At 44.4% G+C, this 23062-nt stretch overlaps 1 protein-coding gene across 1 annotated transcript in view; it reads right to left on the minus strand.

Moving 5' to 3' along the window:
* Nucleotides 1–23062, minus strand: part of DNMT1 (DNA (cytosine-5-)-methyltransferase 1) — a 51520-nt gene that overhangs the window by 19124 nt on the left and 9334 nt on the right. The window contains exons 3-16 of the mRNA XM_006875160.1: nt 22498–22605; nt 22093–22306; nt 21347–21422; nt 19936–20014; nt 15736–15770; nt 15271–15343; nt 13140–13174; nt 12119–12206; nt 10072–10106; nt 9209–9293; nt 7881–7915; nt 7554–7599; nt 2913–2993; nt 2727–2836 (exon numbers count right to left, since the gene is read on the minus strand). Of these exons, the coding sequence (XP_006875222.1) occupies nt 2727–2836; nt 2913–2993; nt 7554–7599; nt 7881–7915; nt 9209–9293; nt 10072–10106; nt 12119–12206; nt 13140–13174; nt 15271–15343; nt 15736–15770; nt 19936–20014; nt 21347–21422; nt 22093–22306; nt 22498–22605 (1100 nt within the window). The remainder of the gene's footprint in view (nt 1–2726; nt 2837–2912; nt 2994–7553; nt 7600–7880; nt 7916–9208; nt 9294–10071; nt 10107–12118; nt 12207–13139; nt 13175–15270; nt 15344–15735; nt 15771–19935; nt 20015–21346; nt 21423–22092; nt 22307–22497; nt 22606–23062) is intronic.

Genomic DNA, 23062 nt, shown 5'->3' on the forward strand with positions numbered 1-23062 from the left:
TCAGACACGAGGACTACGTTCGATTCCTAGACTCGGCAATCATTTAGGATGCTGAAACACTGTTAGTACAGTGTGTGGTCACTCAGACAACGCTTCCACAGCTTTTCCAAGCTGTGTGTGATTCGGGAGCACGTATCTGCAAAGTGAACCACGGTGCACTCAATGAGAAAGACAGGAGAGCAGGGTCTCACACAATGGAGGCAGGAAACAATTCACTATGTCCTCCCCTCAGCACATAGTGCCCAAACTCGCTGTACAACAGACGGAGCTAAGGAAGTACTGCGGCACTGTGGGAAGGAGGGCCCTGGCTTGCCTTTGGAGACTACATTTCATATGCAAGGACGGAACCCACGTGATGCTCAGCAATCCGGGACGTTCCTCACTTGATGACAACTTGCAGGAGGCAGGACGCCAGAGCTCAGAAAAGGGAAGACAGGAACTTGGGGTTTCTGTTCATTGACTAGCTCATGCTAGCCTCAAGGACCAAGGACCACCCATTCCCAACCAGCAGGGTCACCCCAGCAGAGGGCCATGTCACCCCTTGGGACCCCCACACCAGCCACGTGGGACTGGTAGTCTCAGGAGAGCACCCCTCCCCACACCATCTAGTCGTTAAAAGGCAGAAATTCTTTAGCTTTGAATCCCAGACTTTTTTTTGCATTTATCTCTTCTCCTGTATGCCTGGCGTGGGAGCTATGGGTCACAACCCTGACCTCAGGACTAAAAAGTCCAGTGGGAAAACGAGCTTGTACAGATGAGCTGGTGGGTACACATCTCCACACCGAGCCATAGGAGCCTGCGGAGTGGGCGGAGGAGCAGGCAAACGGGGGCTTCTGCGAGGCCTGCCCAGAATGGGTCTGCACACGACCACCATGGGATCCCACCCAGTTCCTAATTTAACAGGTTGCTTGCTCAGTAGAGGTGACACTGGAGAAGCTCCGAGTCCCCTGAGGGGCAGGATCCACTAGTTCCCAGTATGAGCCCTACCTAAGATTTGTTCTCATCACCTCTTCCAAGTCAAATACTCAAGAAAAGCAGAGTCACCTAACAACGCAGGCTGTCTGGCTCCAGTGCCTTTGTGCTAGGGGATCACATACACATATTTGATGTGTGTTTGCCCCAGTGGTAAACACTACACTAATTTTGTAGTAAAAAAGTTAGCATAAACCCACTTACAAAAAGTACCTTGCGGTGGGAGGGGAGGGGAGGGAAGGGGGCTGCAGATGCAATTCTGACAACAAGCGTAGAAGGTGCATATTATTGGCTTAACCCTGCAGGATTCCTGGGAAGGGGGTCCTCAATGCCACTATTCCATCTGACAGGCATTAGTCTTCTTAAGACCCTGCCTCAAGGACGAAGTCAAATGGCCCCAAACCCTGACCTCAGGTCTCTGGTTGCTTTCCAAAGTCTGTCGCGAGTGCCAAAGGCAGGAATCACATTGCCAACAGCCTGCGTTTCACCTGTGCATGCGTCAGAGGGAGGAAGCTGGCCCTCAGGGTCCCTGCCATTGAGACACCATCCCACTCACGAGGGGAGAAGTGCCCACAAGGGAGTGTGTGATTGCCGAAGAACACACAGAGCGGGCTCAGAACCTCCTCTGACTTGGTGTGGGCATGAGGTGACTCCCGCCATCTTCTCTGGTAAGCAGTCACCAGAGTCGATTCCAACTTATGACCACCCCACGTATGTCCGAGTAATCCTCAGGCCTTTCCTCTGAGGTGCCTCGGAGGAAACACAAACCAGCAGCCTTCCAGAGCACTTCAGTGTTACTCACTGGCCCTTCCCAGGGACACCTCTCTCTTCTGTTGTTGCTGTGAAGTGCCATTGATCCACCTTACAGCCATCCTGCATAGGGTTTTCAAGGAGTGACTGGTGGGTTTGCACCGCCAACCTTGGGGTTAGCAGTCCAGTTCTTATCCTACAGAGCAACACCGAGACTCTAACTTTAGTAGGGAGGAGGAATCCCATGTGGAGGCCTGAAAGGCAATACAGGCTGTTCCTGGAAATGTTTTCCAGCAAAGAATCCAAGCTCAGCGTCTCAGGGGGCAGCGCTTAAAGTGAACGGGCACAGTGCCCCATGAAGGAGCTGAAGGGCCGGGAGCTCTGCTCCCTCAGGATTCACCTAAAGACAGTCACTGGTGCAGTCACTTGCCCGCCCGCATGCTGCCCCAGCCACCGCCCCAGCCACCGCGGCCTCATCAGCACTCCCACCACCATCCTGCTACCTGCGTGCTCTTCCCCAGTCATCCCCTCAACCTGTTCAGATGCCACTGAGGGTCTTTCTTCAAGTCCCTACCCTCCATCTAAGCAGAAAGCCTTTCTCACCTCCTCGCCCTCTGCTTCCCATGTGCTATTAGTTACGTGTAACTTGGTCCCTTCCAATCCCCATGCAAGCAGCAACCTACACTGCTTTTCCCACAGCAGAATTAGCACCAAGCCCAGGGGAGAAGTGACCTCAGGATGTACACAGACTTAGGGTTTAATACGCATAATATTAACGACAAAAAAAAAAAAAAAAAAAAAACCCAAAAAAGCCTGGCAAGGGTCTACTGTACATAGTCTCCCCTCTCCCCACCCTCCAACTTTGTGGCTGATTCACGGAAGTGCTATTAGGTGAAGAGACTTTGCAGGCTGAGGTGTGAATTGAGATAAGAACAACCTAGGAGTCCTCAGGAGAGTGCCTGGCTACAAGGAAGTAAGCACATGAATGAAAGGACCGCAGTTACCTGAAGCATGTCAGTTTGTGCTGGGGAAGAGCATCATAGCTCTCAAAGCCAGACTCGCTGTCATCGAAGATGGACAGTTTCTCATAGGTCAGCATCTGTGGCTCGTCCACCTGCAAGACAGCACACCGTGAGGCAGGAGGACGCAGGCAGAAAGCAGGGCTGGAAACCTAGGTTTGCTCCACTCACCGCATCCAGGAGATACTGGACATACTTGAGTTCAGGATCGTCCAAGCACTGTCCACACAGAACACACTTCGGGGAGTTGGTCTGCAGGAGCACAAACATAAATGCACTCAGAGGACTCCCAGCACCCTTATTAGCACTGCACCAGTTCATTCCCAGACATCCACTTATGCCACGACGGCACCACATTGGATTTTATTAAGCAGTCCTCAGAGTAGCACCAAGGGAAACCCAAATCCCCAAAGGCATCCTTGATTTGCTTTATAAATTCAATTTCTTGAAATTTTAGCCTTAATGCGTTTACTAATTGCTTTGGGTAAATGTACGGGTAAAGAGAGAATAAATATTGTTCCTAATTTAATCTTCATAAATATAGCACTCTTTCTAAGTGCTGTCAAGTTAGTTCCGACTCACAGTGGCCCTTGATAGGGCTTCTGAGGAGTGGCTGGTAGATTTGAACTGCTGACCTTGTGGCTCACAGCCCAGTGCTGATCTAACAGTGCCACAATTTGCCATTCATTATTTGGAGAACTACTTATTTCTATTCAAGAGCTCACAAGCATCAACTATGTAAGAATATTCAACATACAAAACTTTGCAAAATAATGCTCAAGATCTAACAGATAACCCTAAAAGAGTTGTTGAAAGAATTTAATTTAGGTAATCTGCACACAATATTCTTATTTTCTAAGTGTATGGTTTGACAAACACCCACTCACATGCCCTCACACCCCATGAAGACAGGCTTCTGTCCCCATAAGGAATTCCCTGGTACCACTCTCTAGCCAGTTCTCAACTCTGAATGGTAGCCCATGGTACAGTTTCTATCACCCTGGCTTAGTTCTGTCTGTGAAGAATGTCATGTTGTTGGTTCTATCTCACAGCGACCCTGTATAGCAGGGAAGGGGAGCAGGGGAACATCTGGTCGTAAGGCCGTATAAGGTCCTCGGAACCATTTGGTCTCCTGCCAAGGCAACCGCAGTTCCAGCCATCACATTAGGGGTGAGTTCATTGAATGTTTGACCAAATATAGCAGGCTAATTTTTAAGTTCATAATTTTGTTTGGCCTGAGAATGCAGTTATAAATTTTGGCAGAAAAAAAGGTTCCCCACCCCTGCTGTATACAGTCAGTTTCTAAGGAGTGGTTGGTGAGTCAGAACCACTGACTTTTATGGTTCAAACCAATCTTGCAGTCCAGGGTGCCACACCATGACTCTGAGAAAATATTATGATGCATGATGGAATCAGACATTAAAAAGCACATACTGCAGTACTCCTCTTATATGTCAAATACTTTCATGCACCATAATACTTTCTGAGGTTCATCCACGCTGTTCTGTGTTATCGCGAGTTTATTCTTTTTTATTGCTAAGGGTGGTGTCCTGTACACAAAAGAGTTTCCAACAGGAAGTCCTCCTGTCAGACCTAAGAATGATGGGGCCTGACGGGCATTCCCAGGAAACAAAAGACCAGGATGTAAACCATTTAGGAGCTATGTGCCAAGATGTAAACAAATTGTTCCCAGAAGAAAAAAACGTGTTCATGAATATCACTCAACACATTGTCATTGAGTTTATTCTGACTCATAGCAACTCTGTAAGAGACAGTAGAACTGCTCGCCTGGGATTCTGAGACACTAAGCTTTTATGGGAACAGATAGCCTCATGGAGCGGCTAGTGGGTTTGAACCACTAGCCTGACCTTGAGGTTAGCAGCCCAACCCTTAAGCCACTACACCACCAGGGTACCACTCACTATTGCCTAGATTAGTGGCCAACCTTTATGTGGCAAAGAGTTGGGAAGCCACACGATCCACCGTCAGTCTCCTACCTCTCCTTTTTTCTTTTTGTATATAAAAAGATGGAGTATTTTGTGTTTTTACTTAAAACCCAAACCAAACATACTGCCATCCAGTCCATTCTGACTCATAACAAGACTGTATAGACTTTACAGAAGCAGTAAACTTCATATTTCTTCTGCGGATCAGCTGGTTTTCACTACTTCTTGTCATTGTTAAGTGCCGTAGAGTCAATTCTGACTCAGCAACCCTGTGCAGGATTTCCCAGGAGTAGCTGGTGGGTTTAAACCACAAACCTCGTGGTTCACAGTTAAGTGCTTATCCTACTTCACCACACCAGGTATTTACTTAGAGCAGTATTATTCCTCAACAAAACTTTTTCTTAGTGAATAATTGTTATCGTGACTAATTACAATTGTCACAACTGTAAAGGTGGAAGTTTTGTAACAGAAAGGGGGGAGTAGTTAATCTTACAGTCTAGGAACAGAGGATCCTAGGACCATCAAGGGAAAAGAGAGGAAGGGAATGTGGGACCCTATCCAGAGAAGCAGCGACACCAGAGATAGAGACAGAGATGAGGACATGGAGAGATAGAGCAGCTGAGGACTCCAGACTCATGGAAAGAAAAAGGCTGTGTGCTAGCGACCAGGAGGCAGGCTTGCAGAATATGCCCTTTGGTTGGTTGTTTAAATGATTATATATTCCTGAGTGTTTTTGTATACATTCAAAAAATAACATAAACAGAAGGTATAGAAGCAAATACTATTGAATGATGATGCATGGAGGGGATTGTAATCATTGCAATGAAACAAAATAAGGATAAGTGTAAAACTGATGTTCTCCCATGTAAACTATCACTCAATTCACAATAAAAACCGTAAAAATCAAAAAACCTTTTCTTTCCCTCCTCAGAGTATAAGGTTTCTTTGACAGTGTCACTGCATGAATGGACAAGCTTGACTGTCCACTAATAAACACTTGGGTTATTCCAATTTCTGCTTATTACGAGTGATATGGCTTTACATTTTTATGCAAGTCTTTTTGTCATCATGTTTTTTAATTAAAGAAAAAGTATTATAGTAAAAAAATGTAACAGTGACTACTTAAATATAACCTAGAGCAGAGTTTCTCACCCACAACACTACTAATAGTGTGAGTCGGGTGAGTCTCTCGAGGTTGGGGAGCTGAGCAGCAGCCCACACATGCCCTCACTGCCTCACACTCGATCCTGACAGCCAATGTCTCCAGATATTGTTGAATGGCTTAGGGTTCAGGATCAGCCCAGGTAGGGAGCCAACGATCTAGTGAAAGCAGTTGTAGATTTTGGTTCATGCCTCGTGTTTTGGTAAATGTAACAAAGAATCACTATGAAGCACTCTGGGACACAGAAACAAGAGACTATAAAGAGGCAGAGCTGGAGGTGATAAGGGGTTCCGGAGACAGGTCTGACTGAGCAGGCCTTTCTGGCTCCTGTCCTCGTTAGCACACCTGCAGCTTTTGAAGGAAGGCACTGCTGCTCTCACTCTGCCAGCAATGACCAGTGCTGAAAAGCACAGAATCTGGAGACCTTTGGCCTGTGACCAACTCGAGCTAGGCACAGCTTAATTCCATCTTGTGCTTACGTGTAACTGTTCAGATGCCAATTTTTTTTGAGTATCGTATGCATCTCTGACAGCTGAACTGCCAGAGGTAGAAATAGCATATTTAAAAGTAGGTTTTGGGGCTACTACTCCCAGACAGGCACTTAACAACAATAACTCCCAGACAGGCCTCAGAACATTCCTGGACACACCTCTTCCCTTAATGGTGACCTGGTTGGGATGTTGCACCCCAAGAACCTCAGAGACTGTAAGCTTTCCTATCTGCTTCCACAGGCCCAGCCTGTGTACTGTGGGAGAAGGGCTCTTTGGTCCCCAAGCCCCAGAGAAAGTCATCAGGAGAGACAGAACTCTGGAACTCATCCTGGTGTCTGATTTCCCTCACCTGGGTGACCCATGTTTCCCTTTGCCATGTGTTTACTCCTATTTAAGACTTAATAGTCTGTAAGATTGATTTCTTTGAAGATAGGGTCTCTTTTCTCTCCTCTATCACCTCTCAGGAGGCCCTGGTGTGATGATGCAGGTTAATGTGCTGGACTGCAAGGTCGGTTTGAACAGTAAGGGCAGCAGCACCAGTCGCTCTTCAGAAACCAAATACAGGGTCGCTTTGGGTTGGAACCGAGTCGACGGCACTTAACAACACTTGGCAGAGGGCCAAGTTCAATAAGCCGCTCTCTCTTCTCTCAACCCCTGCAGTGTGACATACCGGCCTCTGCTCCCTCACTTCCATGTGCGGTGCCAACGCCTCTTGGCCCTTCCCCACGTTTTAACCTCTCCCTCCTCTCCCACAGCACAATCTCATCCTGGCTCCTTATTTCTACCACCTCCAGGTGCTGATACTACACCTTAGTTTCAACATCTGTCAAACTCCGTACCAATGATGTCAGATTGCACCAGTCACCCTAAAGGTGCCAAAGGTTCAAAGTTAAGCCTTTTCTTTCCCTAGTCCCTCCTCCGTTATTACTATTCACCTATCCGACTGTTCTCCCAGTCTGGGAGCAGACTGCTGCGGCCTCAGGAAATACATACTGCCATTGTTTCTGCGTGCTTTGTCCTCGGGTATCCCTGGGCCTGTGCTCGGCTATCTTTAGGGCGGAGGCCTTCTCTGACTCCCTGTAGACTACTACCCATCACCTTGTGCCAGCCTCCCCCTGCTGCGCTACAGGACAGGGTCCACGTCCCCAAAGCCCTTCAACACGCCCCCAACACTGTTCAGGAACATTAAGCTCATCCAAAAGAGAAAGCTTACCTTGGAGAACACTAGGGATTTGGTTCGAGGTGTTTTTTTCTCATTTCTGGGAACAAAGCACAAGATGATTTTGTTCATCATTTGAGACGATTTGAGACTGTCAGACATATACCTGATCTAGCCCGGGGATGGACATCAGTGACTACAGCAGGGGGGCGCATGGCCCCACCTCAGTGTGGTTCTTTATCATAGCTCAGTCCTGCGTTCAAAGACCAAGCCCAATACGGACTCCTGCAATTCCCTAAGAACCCCTTGCTGTTATTTTCTAGAACAATCGTTTTCATATTAGGACTTGCTCTGTATTAAGATAAAGAAACAAACTCTTACTGTTCTTTGCTTGTAGTTTTGCGTCTCTTCTCCTCCTAAATGGAGAAAACACAAGAGGAGGAGCAGGTAAACAAGCATTCAACATCTGGAAAACTCACCTTTATCTAGTTGATTATCACACATCCATTAATTAAGAGGACAGTAAGTAGCAAGCGCAGACCTGACTCATCCCCTCAGTATCTTAATCTTTTCATCACAAATCTTATAATCAAAGACGTCCTCAAAGGACTCACAAGAGAATTAAAGAAAAAAAGAATGCCTTAGCTCTCCAATACCAAACAGGTCCCTCAAGGTGAATAAATAACTGATGAGGGGAAATTTTGTTTTGAGAATAATTTCAGGTAAACAAAGGAATGACAGAAGTACCCTTGGCAACCCCAGTGAAGGATGGATTTAGGCAATGACTAAACAACACATTCAGGTAGAAGCCAAGCGGGAACTTGATAAGGATGAGACCAGGCAGCCAGCACCTCAAGTACTCTTAAGGACAAAAACCCAGTATGTGGTGAGGTGGACTAGTGTGGTGCTGGAGAATAAGTATTGGACTGCTAACCACAAGGGTGCAGATTCAAAGCCACCAGCTGCTCCACGGAGGTTCAAACTCAACCTTGCTCATACAGGGTTGCTATGAGTCAGAACCGACTGGGTGGCACTTAACAACAACAACAGTCTGCAGGAGACACAGGGACAAAGGGAGATGCTAACCACCGAACCCATTGCTGTTGCGTTTGGGTAATTCTGACTCAGACCCTACAGAATGGAATTGGACTGCCCCATAGGGTTGCCAAGGCTAGTCTTTGTGAGAACAGGCTGTCACAGCTTTCCCTCCGCTAAGCACCCGAGGGACATAATTGGCAAAATCTGGAATCCGGAAAACACTGCATTTTCAGCAAACAGCAATGCAAAATGAAGGGAAAAAACTGCAGATAAGACATTCAGGATAAAAACAGCAACCAAATACCTTGTATTTGGCTTAGCTCCTGATTCAAATTTTTAAGGGGTTTTAAAAAAAAGAAATTGAGACAATCAGGGAGATTTGAGTATTTCCTAGATCTTTGATATCATTTTATTAGGGATGGCTGGTTACAGTAGTAAGGTGGATGTTTTGAGTCCTTTTTTTTTAGAGCTACTTCTATCAAGACTTCAGTAAGCCAGTCTGGGATTTGCTCAGAATCATTCAGGGCCAGGGGTGAGAATGGGGAGAGGTATGAGTGACACACACTTGACCCGATAACTGTTAGATTCATGACGAGTGCATGGGGGTTCCTTACTTTTTTGTATGCTTGATTCTTTTCATAGTAAAAAGGTAATTTTTTTCTGAGATTTACCTGTTCATCCTCATCTTCATCAGAATCAGCATCTTGTGGGTTTTCTCTCTCAGGTTCCCTTTCTTCAGGTCTCCGCTTGGCAGTCCTGATATGTAAACAAAAAGACACCAAATATCAGCTCAGGAAAACGAAGTGGATTGACAATTAACAGCAACAATACCAACTAATGACTCGCCACCAAAAAGGAACATATTCAGGACAGATCTGGGGAATACATTCTGCACACACAGAAAAGAAGCCCCCTTGTTACAGCAGCTCTAAAGTCCTGTTAAATTACGACTCAGTGCGACCCTACAGGGCAGAGAACTGCCTCATGAGGTTTCCAAAGCTACAATCTTTACAGAAGCTGACTGCCTCATCGACTTTCCACAGAGTGGCTGATGGTTTGAACCGTCAACTTTCTGGTTAGCAGTCTAGCACTTAACCACCGCACCAGTCGGGCTCCTTAAAGGGGCACTGCTGCAGTTGGTTAGTGCTATCTCGTCAATTTCGACTCTGCGGCTCTAGATAAGGATTCCAAGGAGAGGCTGCTGGGTTTGAACTGCCAGCCTTGCAGTTAGACATCCAGCACCAAAGCAGGGGATTACTAACTTGCAATTCTGAAATATGGGCTTCTTAAGCACTGTCTGCCCCCTCACATGTGGGGCCTAAGGAGAGATGCTTGAAGGCATGAGTCATGCGTGATTCTGCAAGGTGTGATGGGAAGCTGCCAGAAGAGGAAGGTAAGGACAGGTATAGACTCAGTCTTTGAATGGCACACCTGTAACCTTCACACTGTCATAGGTTTCTACGACAGGCATTTCAGTAATTACGGTTAAGGCACACAATACAGCACAAAAGGCACATGCATTTTAACCACTTACAGCTCTTTAGGATGGCTTCTGTGCCTCTTTTCATCCTGAGAAGGGGAGGTAGAGTAGGAATGGAGAGATAAAGGGGGATTAGTTTCTGAGAAAGATGGAGATCAAACTATCAGTGAATTGTCTCACTGCTGCCTTACTAGAACTAGAGAAAACCTAGGCAGATTCAGAGAGTAGCCTCCCTGACTTAGCATCCCAACCCTAGATGCTAGAGTACTAAAGAAACCGTTACAACAAGGGTTGGCAAACTATTGCTTAAAGGGCCAGATAATAAGTATTTTAGGTAGGGACTGTGTACACTATCAACTTTGTGTTGTAGTACAAATGTTGTTGTTGTTAAATGCCTTGTAGTTTGCAGTCAGGTGCTGATCCTACAGTGCCACACTAGTCCAGTACAAAAGTAGGTAGATATAATACGTAATGAAAGGCATAGCTATGTTCCAATAAAACTTCATACAGACAGAGAGGCCCATTTGGCTGGAGACCTGTAGTTTGCCAACCCCTGTCCAAGATGACAGCTCAGTACTGTTGTTGTTAAGTGGCATAGAGTGGTTTCTGACCCATGACAACCCTGTATAGGATTTTTAACGAGCGGCTGGTAAGCTTGAACTGCTGAACTTGTGGTTCAAACCAACTTTGCAGTCTAGTGCATTAACCATAGTGCCACACCAGGGCTCCATAAAAGGGAAAAATATCAGCCAATAGGCATTTTGGTCCATCTGACATCCTAACATCAGGTCTCATATAGAAACCACTGTGCTACCAGAGCTCCCCTCATATAGACAGACAGTGAGACATCTATTGGGATGGTGGGGAGACTCACACTTAGGCATTTAGCATATAAGATGAAGAAATAAAAGGAGGAATGCCCAATTTTGTTACTAACTTGTTATATACAAACAAGGCAAGTCTTTTATGAGTCTAAAAAAATGAATACTTTTCTAATACAAGACAAAGACCCATCTCTGATACATTTATTTTACTCATCTTCCTAAAGCAACAATCACTGAACAAATTTATAAAAACAGGAAGGTCAATGATATGAGGAGAAGCCAAATGTTTGATCCTTCCACCTGCTTCTACCATGAGGCAAAAGTGCTGGTTGCGATCAAAGGCTCTTGTTGATCTCCGTCTGGGAATAGAGTGGGGGGTCTGCCCACACCACTAAGATTTCTTTAGTTCTGAAAGAGACTTCAAACAAGTGCTAATAGTACCAAGGGGCTTCAAAAGTTCATGGAACTGATAGATACTGGAATTTTTCCATGAACTTGTCATACCCCTTTGAAATTGTGGTCCCAAAGTAACCAATATCTGGATAGAAAAGGTGAGAAACAGTACGGCATTTGAGAAAGCTGGGCGCAATACTGTCAGGCTCATCTGCTGTGAGATGGGGGTCAGGTCAGAAGTGAGAACGGTCCTGCCCCAGGAAGTCTGTAACGTTGGCTCCCTCATTCATTTCCGAGTTCAATAAGCAGAAAACCAGAGTGACAATTAGTGACTAATCCCAGTTCACCTCTTAGTCACAGGCCTAAACAGCTTCCATAGCTTAGGCTCCTGTACACAGCACTGCCTTGCTCTCCATTCTCGAGTTCCAGCAGGAGGACTGCCCGGCAGGTAACCTCACTGTCCTCTGCTGGTACAGAGGACCAGGCCTGGCTCCAGGGGCGTTGACAGGGTTTAAACATGTTCACTTAGCTAAGCTGGAGGCAGGGGGTGGGGGTGGGTGAGGGGCAACGGTGAGAGGTGAAGAAGCAGGGGAATGGCTGGCACTGGGGTTCACCAAGGCCCCCTAAATGACATGCTTTCTGTGGAAGGATCACACACACAGCCTTCTTCACCATTACAGATGCACTGAACCCTCACTATGTGTTAGGGACACATGTGTTCCCACCAGTCCCCAAGTGGTAAATCAGGGAAATTGCCCAGAGTCACCCCACGGGCAAGAAGGGCTCGAATTGTACCCAGAGCCCCTACCCACTATTATTTCTCTCACTGAAATGGGTTCACATAAAAATAAGGTGGAGATATGAAACAAAGAGTCAGTCTTTACTTTCTTGTCTCCTTCCTCCTCCCTTTCGGCATCAGTTCCTGATACTGTTCCTTTGTCCGGCTCCTCCTTAGGCTTCCGTTTAGGTGTTCTGTCACACAAAACAATACAGTCAGCAGCTCGGGAACCCCAACACCATTTCAAGCAGCCCCAAGGAGGGCTTACATAGCTTCCTCCCCAGATTTGGAGCTGAAGGGTAGGCGCATCTTCACTGCAGAACACCTGAAGCGTATCTCTTTCTGCAAACCTAAGATTTTCGAAATACTATCAACCCTCTGGCTCAATGCTGTTAAATACCAGTCTCTACTGCGTTCTGGTATCCTGCAGTGCAAGAGGCTAACCTTGTTTGGTTCCCAAGAGCTGGTCTAACATACAATCTGCATAGCAACCTCAGAAGGCAGACTGCATGGGTGGGCCCTCTTCCGCCAGGGCTCATCATTCTAGGCAGATGGTCTACCCTCCCGTTGATGTTTTGGGGCCCCATCTCATCTGCACTGATCAGTTGTGGACTGGGGAAAGTGCTTCTTTCCTCTTCTCTCTCATACTCGGCTACTGCCAGGAGTGTGCCCAGGTTAACGGAGTTACAAACAGTCCAGTCAGTCCCACCAAGGTTGGCCAAGACCAGCTGACAGCCACTGTGTGGCAGACTCACACTCAGGAAATCTTCCCTGGATGTGCGTGTGGTGAGGAATGCCTACAGTTTTCTAACACTGAGCTTTGGAGGCTTGTGACAGTGCTTTCGCAGTGAGAGGAAATGAATACAGAGACACCCTCAGCGACCTTGGACCACATGACAGACTGCTATGTGATCACCCCCAAGGGGCCACCACTGGGTCAGAAGCAGGAATCAAAGTCAACATCAACATTTGCTGTGGTGGTCTGACCTTTCACAAGCAGAACTCAGTATAGTTCAGTCCCCTAACCGTCTGCCTCAATTTGTTATGTACAATTTTTTATGTTACAGAACACTTATTTTCACAATTATGTCTCAGAGAAAGCACAAAGACACACCAGCTGTACTTACGGTTCTTTGGCTCGACTCCTGAGTCTCTTTTCTACCTAAGTAGAGAAGAAAAGATGTGTATTTTTTTTCCATTTGGTCCTCTTTTTTTTTTTTTTTAAAGTCTTTCCTGAAAGGTTTTATGGAAGGAAATATCCAAACTGATCCTATAGCATAGTTAGAGGTAAAACTATCTACATTTGAGACTAATTTCTCTCTCCCCCACCTTTTTTTTAGCAGAGAAGGCAAGCAGAAAAGGATCAAACTCTTACACGACATGTCCTACCACATAGTAATTCAAGTATTTTACCCCCGAATTCCTCTGTGAGTACTGACAACTCATTACTGATTTATAGCAAAACTAGAATATCTATAATAAAGGGATGAAGAAACACAACCCAATTTAGACAGTCTTCTTAAGTGCCATCGAATCAGTTCTGACTCATAGAGACCCTGTGTAGGGTTTCCAAGGAGTGACTGGTGTGTTTGAACCTCCAACTTTGTGGTTAGCAGTCCAGTGCTTATCCTACAGCGTTACACCAGGACTCCAATTTAGACAGTAGTTCTAAAACAAACATAGACCACCCATCATGCTGAAGCTGAATTTAAACAGCTAAGCACACCTTTCCAGAAAACAACTCAACTTGAATTCAAGCTCAGAACCCCACACACTGCATATGTATATATTTTACCACAAAAGAAAACTCCATGTGTGGTTGGTTTATGAAGAGATCTGTAACATCGAGAGAAGACACATATTGCAGACATTCCTAGCAAACGAAGGCAGTCAGGGCACTCTGACCACAGGCAAGGGATTCCAACCTTGAACCCAGTTCCTTCTCACTAGACCCACCTGGTTTGGAAGTGAATTTGAGGTTGTGTGATGATGTGGGTTAATGAGCTCGACTGCAAAGTTTGAACTACAAAGTCGGTGGTTCAAGCTCACCAGGTGCTCCTTGGAAACCCTATACGCAATTGCTATAGGTTGGAATTGACTCGATGGCACTTAACAACAACACTGACTTACTGGGAATCCAGGTGTAGCACTGCAGGTTAATGCGCTGGACTGCAAGGTTGGTAGTTCAAGGTCACCAGCCAATCCATCAGACATCCTATACAGGATTGCTATGAGTTGAAACCACCGACTCAACGACACTCAACAACAACTAACTGTGGGCTAATGTGCTAGACTGCAAGGTCGGTTTGAACCACAAGGTTGGTGGTTCAAATTCACCAGCTGCTTCTTAGAAACCCTACACAGGGTCGCTATGGATCGAAACGGACTCAACTGCACTAAACAACAAAACTGACTAACTGGTTGTCCAACTTGAACTAGTATCAGGGCAGGAAAGGTGATTAAAGACTACCTTCAAGTATCAAATGCTTCAAGAATTAATTAATGTACATCTTAGTTTAATCCCCCTTATAGCAAAGTAACTATGAGTCAAAACCAACTCAACAGCACTTAACAAAAACAAATAGCAAAGCTTTTACCAGGTCTTCTGCAAAGATATTCACCACCTACCCAAGTCTGTAAGAAACCTCTCATCAATGTCTTAGCATCCAACAAACTAAAAATGGCAGCCAGTGTTGCTCCATCACCTGTAATCACAACACCAGCCCTCTGTCGTTTGGGGCAACATTGCCTAATAGTCAAGTCTCCAGTGTCAGAAGCCCTCATTCCTCCTCCCAGCCCCGAAAGCAGTTCAGAGGCTCTCAGACTTGAAGAGCTGGAGGATGAGGGAAAGGCAGGTCAGATCTCCCAGGGAAGAAAACAACTGCAGATGGGATGATGTTATCGACTTTTATTACCTCACATGTTTGAAAGCTACATCTTCACAAAGAGCTCGCCAGCAAGAGAGGCAGGCAGGCAAGGGGCAGGCTGGATCCCTGACTCACTGACTAATCAGAAAAGGCCCTCACGTGTGTCACTGGAAGATTTAGGATCACCACAGCCTAACAACCCATCTTCTGTGTAGAAAACAACCAAAAAATCTAGTTTGAAAAGTGTTTTAGTCAAAGCCAAGGTCATTTTGATCATTAAAAAAAGTCATTCTATTTGACCCACTCCCCAACCTCTAGCCCCATCCCTGGACCAAATGGGGACTCTGGGAGCTTAAGGGAGGGTCAACCAACACAGAGGAAGAGGCTTTACTTTTTCATCTCTTACTTCTTTCCTTTCCGTGGTAGTTCCTGGTTTTACTCTTTTCAGCTCTTCTTTAGCAACTCTGTCAAACAAAATAAAACACATCCCAAGTGTGACTTATACAGACTCCTCCCCCAGAAGCAGTTTTCCTACGACCCTCCCCAAAAGTAACCTTCATCTCAGAAGCCCTGAAAGACACATGTTTCTTAAACATCTTATATTTAATACAAATCTGATCTTCAAAGCAGGGCTTGATAAGAACAGCCTGCTCACGCTTTGCAAGGAATAAAGAGAATTCTACCTGAATCAAAAGATTAATAATCTGACCCCAAATTTGACCTCTTTAACAGATCTATGGTTGCCATGGCAATGTACTATAAAGCTCTTCTTTGTTAAACTTCCCAGAGAAGTCATTTCAGTATTCTAGATTACATATTGCGCAGAACAAAAAGAAAGCACAGTAACTGTTCTTACGGTTCTTGGGAGGCAACTCTGCGTCTCTTTTCATCCTATGTAGAGGGAAGAGAAGAAGGAAAAAGAAAAAAGGAAATGTGTTTCAAAGGAAGTTCAAAACCAAAAGCATAAATATTACATAAATCTCTTTAACATGTCTAAAAACAGTAGGAAAGAGGGGTCTGGGTTTGGAGGAGAAGATCTGAGCAACCATCAGTCTGGTATTACCATACCATCACCCCCAACACCAAGGAGAGACACAGGAGCTAGTTAGACACATGTCTGCTTATTACCTAGTGTGCTATGTAAAAAGACTCCAAGATGCTCCGTTTCACGTACAGTTTCTTTAATATTGGGAGTGGGTGGGGAGAAGGACAAAACAGAACAGTAATTTGGGACTTCGGCCAGGAAGTGGTGATGACAATCTAAATCCAACACTAGCTCTTCTGAGAAGGAAACCCTAGTACACTGCTCACTCAGCTCACAATATGCGCCTCTTCAGGATGTCTGTATTTAGTTCTTTAATTTAAAAGGAATGCCAATATTATGGTGACGAAGCTGACCCATACCTTGTTTAAGATGGAGGTTACAGGAATCCATAAATGTGATAAAACTCCATAAAACCGTACACACACAAAAGTACGTGCAAAACCCAGGGGAAGCGGAATGAAGTCTGTAGGCTGCACCAACACCGAGTTTCCTGGTTTTGAGCATTGTATTACAGTTATGTAAGATGCTACCACTGGGGGAGGCTGGGGGAAGGTTACACAGGATCTCTCTGTACTATTTCTGCAACTTCCTATGAGTGTATAATTACTTCAAAATAAAAATTTTTAAGAGAAAGATAGGTGATATATACATGGAGGCTTCAAAGAGTTTATGGAAAAATTTCACTATCTTTCCATCTCATTTTCTCACAAACTTTTTAAGTCCCCTCATATACATCTATGGAGTCCTGGTGTGGCACTGCAGGATAATGCGCAGGACTGCAAAGTCGGATTAAACTGCAACACCAGTGCTTCAGGCTCACCAGTTTGCTATGAGTCAGATATACACAGTGTGTTATGAAGTGCCTTCCAATGAATCTGTTCCAACTCAGAGCGACCCTGTATGGGGTTTCCAAGGAGCAGGTAGTGAGTCTGAACCACTGACCTTGTGGCCCAGTGTATTATCCTGCAGCACCATACCAGGACTTATATGTATGCGTGTGTGTATGTGTGTATATATACTTACATACATATACATACACACACAGACAGACACACAGATACATAAGCAAAATGAAGTCTTTGACAACATCAATCTATCCTTCTTCATTTATCATGATGGTCCTTTTCAGTACAGTTGTGAAGACCTTTGTTTTCTTTATATGTATATATACATGTGTGTGCATGTATATATATATATAAAATGTAACCACAAGGTCCGCGGTTCAAGCCCACCTGTCCCTCAGCAGGAGAAAAATGAGGCTTTCTGCGTCCACAAAGATATAAAGCATCAGAAACCCCATACAGGGTGGCTATGAGTTGAAGCCAACTCAACAGCACTTAAAAACAATATACATACATTTTATATATACATATACGTATGAATTATGTATATAAAGAAAACAAAAATTCTCACAACAGGACCCAAAACTAACATGATAAACAGAGAAAACACTGAAGTTGTCAAAGACTTCATTTTGCTTAGATTCACCATCAACACTCATGGAAGCAGCAATTACGAAATCAAACAATGTATTGCATTAAACATATCTGCTACACAAGGCCTCTTTATAAAGTGTTGAAGAGCAAAGATGTCAGCTTGAGGACTAAGGGGCACCCGACCCAAGTCATGATCTTTTCAATAAGCTCATATGCATGTGAAATTTGGAAAGTGCACAAAGAAGACAGGAGAAGGACTGATGCATTTGAGTTATGGTGTTGGAGAATATTGAAAGTATCATGGTCTGCCAGAAGAATATCGGTCTGCCAGAAGAACGTATCTGTGTTAGAAGACGTACACCCAGAATGCTTCTTAGAAACCAGGATGGCAAGGCTTCATCTCTCATACTTTGGGCATATTAAAAAGGACATCATGCTTGGTAAAGTGGAGGGTCAGCAAAAAAAAAAAAAAAAGAGGACAACCCCCAACGAGATGGATTGACACAATGGCACAGAACCAGGCAGTGTTTCATTCTGTTGTACGCAGTGTTGCTGTGGGTCAGAAGAGACTTGACAACACCTAACAACAACAACCACAACATGTATGTATGAATATAAATGCTATTTTTCTCCTTAATATATATATATATTTTTTATTCTATGTTATAGGAAGTTACAAAATGAAATTGAAGGGGAAAAAAAAAAAGGAATTTTCCATGAGCTTTTTAAAGTCCCCTCAGGTATGTGTGTGTGTGAGTGTGTGTATCTGGATTAATATAAGAAAAACTGGTATAGGCCTGCCTCTAAAAAGGCAAACTGAAGGCCTGGGGTCAGGGTAGGAGGGAGAGCTATATACTGAATATCCTTTCATACCATTTAAAATTTTTACCAAATACATATATACTAGTTTTAAAAATATAAGTTCTTAAAATTTTCAACCAACCAAAGTAAGATTATCTTTGTATTTAATACCAAGAGAAAACCTTACAGTAAAACATGAAAGAGTCAGAACTCAACTGGACTGCCTAGTTTTCCCTTGTCCCGTTCTCACAAATCTTCCACCTGAGACAGCCTCGCCACTTCCCTACTCCTTGTTTTAGTGGGAAATACGGAGAGTTCCATCTCTGACAGATTACCACTTATACAGGCTCCACCTTTTGAAGGTCTTACTGTATTTGATAACTTAAGAGTCCAACAATACCATGGGATCCCACTGGTTGGCTAAGCTAAGTCTTGTTCTAACATCTTAGAATAAACAGTTTGTACAAGTGTTCACTGACGAAGCCCCCAAGCCCCTCACAGGCTGCCGGTGAAGCAGCTTCAAGCTTGGGAAACAATGCTCTGGTGCGTCCTATTAGAACCCAGATAGGAGACAAAACCCTCCAGAAGAGAAAGGTATAAGCAACAACTCTAAAACAGGTACATTCATAAAAACAGAGATACCAATATTATAAGAGGCAGCTTATTTCACCTTTTTCCTAGACAGCAAGAGACTTGGCCACATGACTTGAACAAGTTCTGTCCCTCTGTGTCTCAATTTCCCAGTTGAGAATGCAGTCAGACTAAACCTAAGAATAGCTATGCGAGTAATGAATGTGAGCAATAACATCTCATTTCTAAGAAATAATAGTGTGAGAATTACTGTATCTTATAGTCGGCTGTCAAAGCCTAGCCAAATGATACTGTGATAGCCTCCTTAGCCCAATACTACCCACTTAGGACGACTCTAGCTCCAGGGGATATCTGGCAATGTCTGAAGATGGCTTTGTTGTCACAACTGCAGGAGCTGGGGAGGGGGATCGTGGTACTACTGGCATCTTATGAGCAGAGGTCAAGGATGCTGCAAATACCCTACACTGCAGAGTGTCCCTCCACAGAATTATCTGGCCCCAGATATCAATAGTGTCATCGTTACCAGGCAGGTAAACCCCAAGGCTTCCCCTTAGTCTGCTAAGCCTGCAGCAAAACAGAAATGGTAATCAGTAGTGTCTGACCACCTGGTATTACTTAGGTCTGATCCTTCAGAAGTCACATGGAACAGACACATATAATATGATGCACTGGGCCACAAGGTCGGTGAGTCAAACCCACCAGACACTTCTCAGAAACCCTATACTGGGTCTCTGTGAGTTGGAACAGACTCGGCTGCACTATAACAACAATGTTGGAGGCTGGCCATCAGCTTTTTAGCCAACAGAGTCTACGCAGATGCCGTAAATAACAACTTTACATGTCTCCAGTTACAGGAAAACTAGACGGGGGAAAGGAGTTGATCTGCTATCACAAGCCAGTGCCTTACCATGTCACATCTGCTAGTCAGACTGTCATGAATCTGCAGCTAAGGCGGTAGGCAAGCAGACCGTAAAGACTGAAGTTACCGGGCTCCCTGTGAGGGGCAGAGGCCGGCTGAGCACTTGGGTCTACCTCTGATATACATTGTTTTGCCTTGGGTCCTAGAATGCGTTCTAATGCCCTCTAGTGGAGCTAAGTCCACCTGGACAGATCAGACATGAGTCATGATCACCAGCAAATATACCAAAAATAAGGCAGAGTAAAGAAATGTGAAAATGTCTACCTGGTCTTTCTCTTCTTCATCAGTAGACTCTTCTGAGTTTGTTCTTACAGGTTCGTCATCAGGTTTCCGTTTGGCAGGGCTGCCATAGAATGAGGTCAACAGTTAGTTCAGCAGGTTCTAGACCTCCAAACCCAAACCCAAACCACTGCCATCAAGTGGCTCCCAACTCACAGCGACCCTACGCAGGGTTTCCAACACTGTACATCTTTACAGGAGTAGACAGACGTATCTTTCTCCCAGAGTGGCTGGTGGGTTTGAACCGCCAACTTTGCAATTAATAGCCCAATGCCTAATCCACACCACCACCAGGCTCCTTCCTGACCCTCCAGTGGGCATTAAATGGCCTAAATTCTTCCCTACCAAGAACACTCTCTTTAGGAACCATTGAAAACATTGGTACCGTCTCGCCCAGCAGAAGTCCTCATGGCCAAGATGGTGACAGAAACATCACGTTTAAAGCTGCTTTGAGTGGCGGGTTTAGAATATCACTGCTTTGCAGCCTGTACGAAATTCAGGATCTAGACACTGATCAATGGCTGCTATTATATCACAAAGAGAAAAGCTATTATACACTTCTGGTGGGAGAAACACACTGCCGCCTAGAAAGAAGTCAGTTGAAAGCTGGTCAAGCTATAGACCTAACTCCCCAGCTCACAGGAAACATGAGCCGAGGGAACACGTTAAACACTAGAATGGAACCAGCCCAATCTAAACACGTCATTGAATAATTTAAGTTACTTCAAGAAATAAATAGCAAGAAAATGAGCGGGAAGGAATTTATAAGGTGAAAGTCTAAAACAAATTAACCAAATGCAATGCTGTGTAGGCCTGCCTGCAATATTTGCCACAAATGGGGAAATATAAAACACAGACTATATATGTCATAATAAGGAATTGTTACATTCTGTGAGGCATGAAAATAGTAGTTATGTTTTACTTCAAAAGGAGAGATCTTGTCTTCTAGAAAGACACCAAAATGTTTGTGGATGATGGTAGCCATGGGATTTGTTTCAAAGGTACCCAATTGGGGGACTGCATATGTGGGGGTAGAAATGAAAAGAGGGCCATGAGCTGACCACTAGTTGACACGGGGTGATGGGTATTTGGGGGCTCATTATGCTAACCTCACTAACTTTTAACATATTTGAAGGTTCCTATATTAAGAGTCCAAGGTCAGTGTTTCAAACTCACCAGTCACTCCTCATAAACCCTATACAGGGTCGCTATGAGTTGGAACTGACTTGACGACACTTAACAACAACAAATAGTAAGAGAAAAAAAGACGAGGTCTTCAGAAATGCTACTCATGAATAAACCTGTAAGGAAAAACCTATGCAATACAGACGTCTAATCATCTTTCACCAAGAAACATGGGCCTTTAGAAAAAGGCCAGTTGTCATTAGATACTGACCCTTTCACAAAATGGGACGTGATCGTGGTCTGCCTGGTGGCTTTCCTTGTAATCCTGGGGCTAGGCGAAACTTCAACTATTTAGAGAAAAAAAAGAAACAAGAAAAAAGCCATTGTGAATAGAAAAGTCCACAACGGTGTGTCTCTTTAGGTTACCAAGCTACTGCAGCCAGGGTTTCTTAGAGTTGAGCATCCTTTAGTTTTTATGCTATCAATACCCACGTGCTAATGTCAGCAATTAGCACCAGTTGGTTTTCTGAGCCATCTTCACCTGTGTTTTTATTTGAGGGGTCCAACCACCACAGTACCAGACAAGGAGATAGAACCTCCTCTTAGATTGATAAAAGATCAAGTCTGGATGAGAATCAGACTTGGGCTCAAGCCCCTTGTTCTTTCATTTGTTCAATTCCCAAGAGTTACTTTGCCTATAAACTGGGAAGAAGGCTAATTTATGTTTAGCTGAAATAGGCATGTAATTTCTTAAATGTAATACTAGTAGCTCCCATCGAATTAATCACCTCTCAGATATTTAGTCATCTTGGGAGATCTATTACTCTACAGGTGGGCACAGCCCAGACTGAAAGGTGTGCACATGAGCTATTGAGAAGGATGTAATACTCTTGTGTCCATTCATAAGAAACCAACTGGGGCATATCACCCAGGGTTAACTATGGTTCCAAGTGTGACCGGTCCTCTAGGGGCAAACCAGGTGTCCACTGAGGTTTAGAAGGCATCAAATATTCTTACGCTTGCTTTCTCCATCGGACTTGCTTCTCCGGGACAGGCGACGTTTTGAAACCAGTTTGGAAGGTTTGTTGGCCTCTGCCATTCCCACTCTGCGGTGCACACCACTAGTATGGCTCCCGTTTTCTACACAGCCGTTCACTTCCCGAGCATGAGTTCCATTCTCCAAGGACAAATCTTTATTTAAAAGGGATTTGACTTTAGCCAGGTAGCCCTCCTACAGCAGGAAAGGATAATTTAAGTAGCAGTGAATGCAAACACGTGGCAAGAAGAGAAGAAGAAAACATGTGTTTCCTTGAATATTATCAGGCAACAAGGAGGGCTGGAGATTACTCTGCCTCCCTGGTCAGAGCCAAGTTACATGGAAAGAGACGCTTCTAGAAGCCAGGATGCAGAGAAGAGACTCACCTCTGATAATTCTTCTTTATGCAATTTCCTTTCTAAGTCGCACAACTGAGTCTTGATTTCAGTTTTCAGAAATTCATGCAAGAGATTCAATTTCTCCTTCACACATTCCTAAGGGAATGATACAGGTTTAGAAGTTCCCAAATTTCCATGCTATAAACTCAAGGACTAAAACACAATTAAGTTGCCATGGTCACAAAATAATGACTAAACAATACCATCTCAGTGAAAACAAAAAGAAATATTCACAAAATATATTCATGATGTTTCCAACAAGATTATATCAGGGCTACCTTCTAAGTAGTAAAACTGGGAAGGTCAGAGGTGAGAAGGAGCTGTCTAGCGGTGGGTTAGAACACAACTCTGCTTCTGAAACCAGTGGTACAGGACAAATTACAGTCCAAAGAAGTTAGATTTGTTAACTCAGTGATGAACTACCCAAAACTAATATCATTTAACAGTATCAAGTTATTCTTGAAACCTCATGGGCAAAGAAGCAGACTCATTAAACATAAATCTTTTTCTTAGCCACAAAGTATCTGTCAAATAGTTACATTTGGTAGTAAAA

Source organism: Chrysochloris asiatica, unplaced genomic scaffold, assembly GCF_000296735.1.
Source record: "Chrysochloris asiatica unplaced genomic scaffold, ChrAsi1.0 scaffold00312, whole genome shotgun sequence".
Classification (NCBI taxonomy): domain Eukaryota; kingdom Metazoa; phylum Chordata; class Mammalia; order Afrosoricida; family Chrysochloridae; genus Chrysochloris; species Chrysochloris asiatica.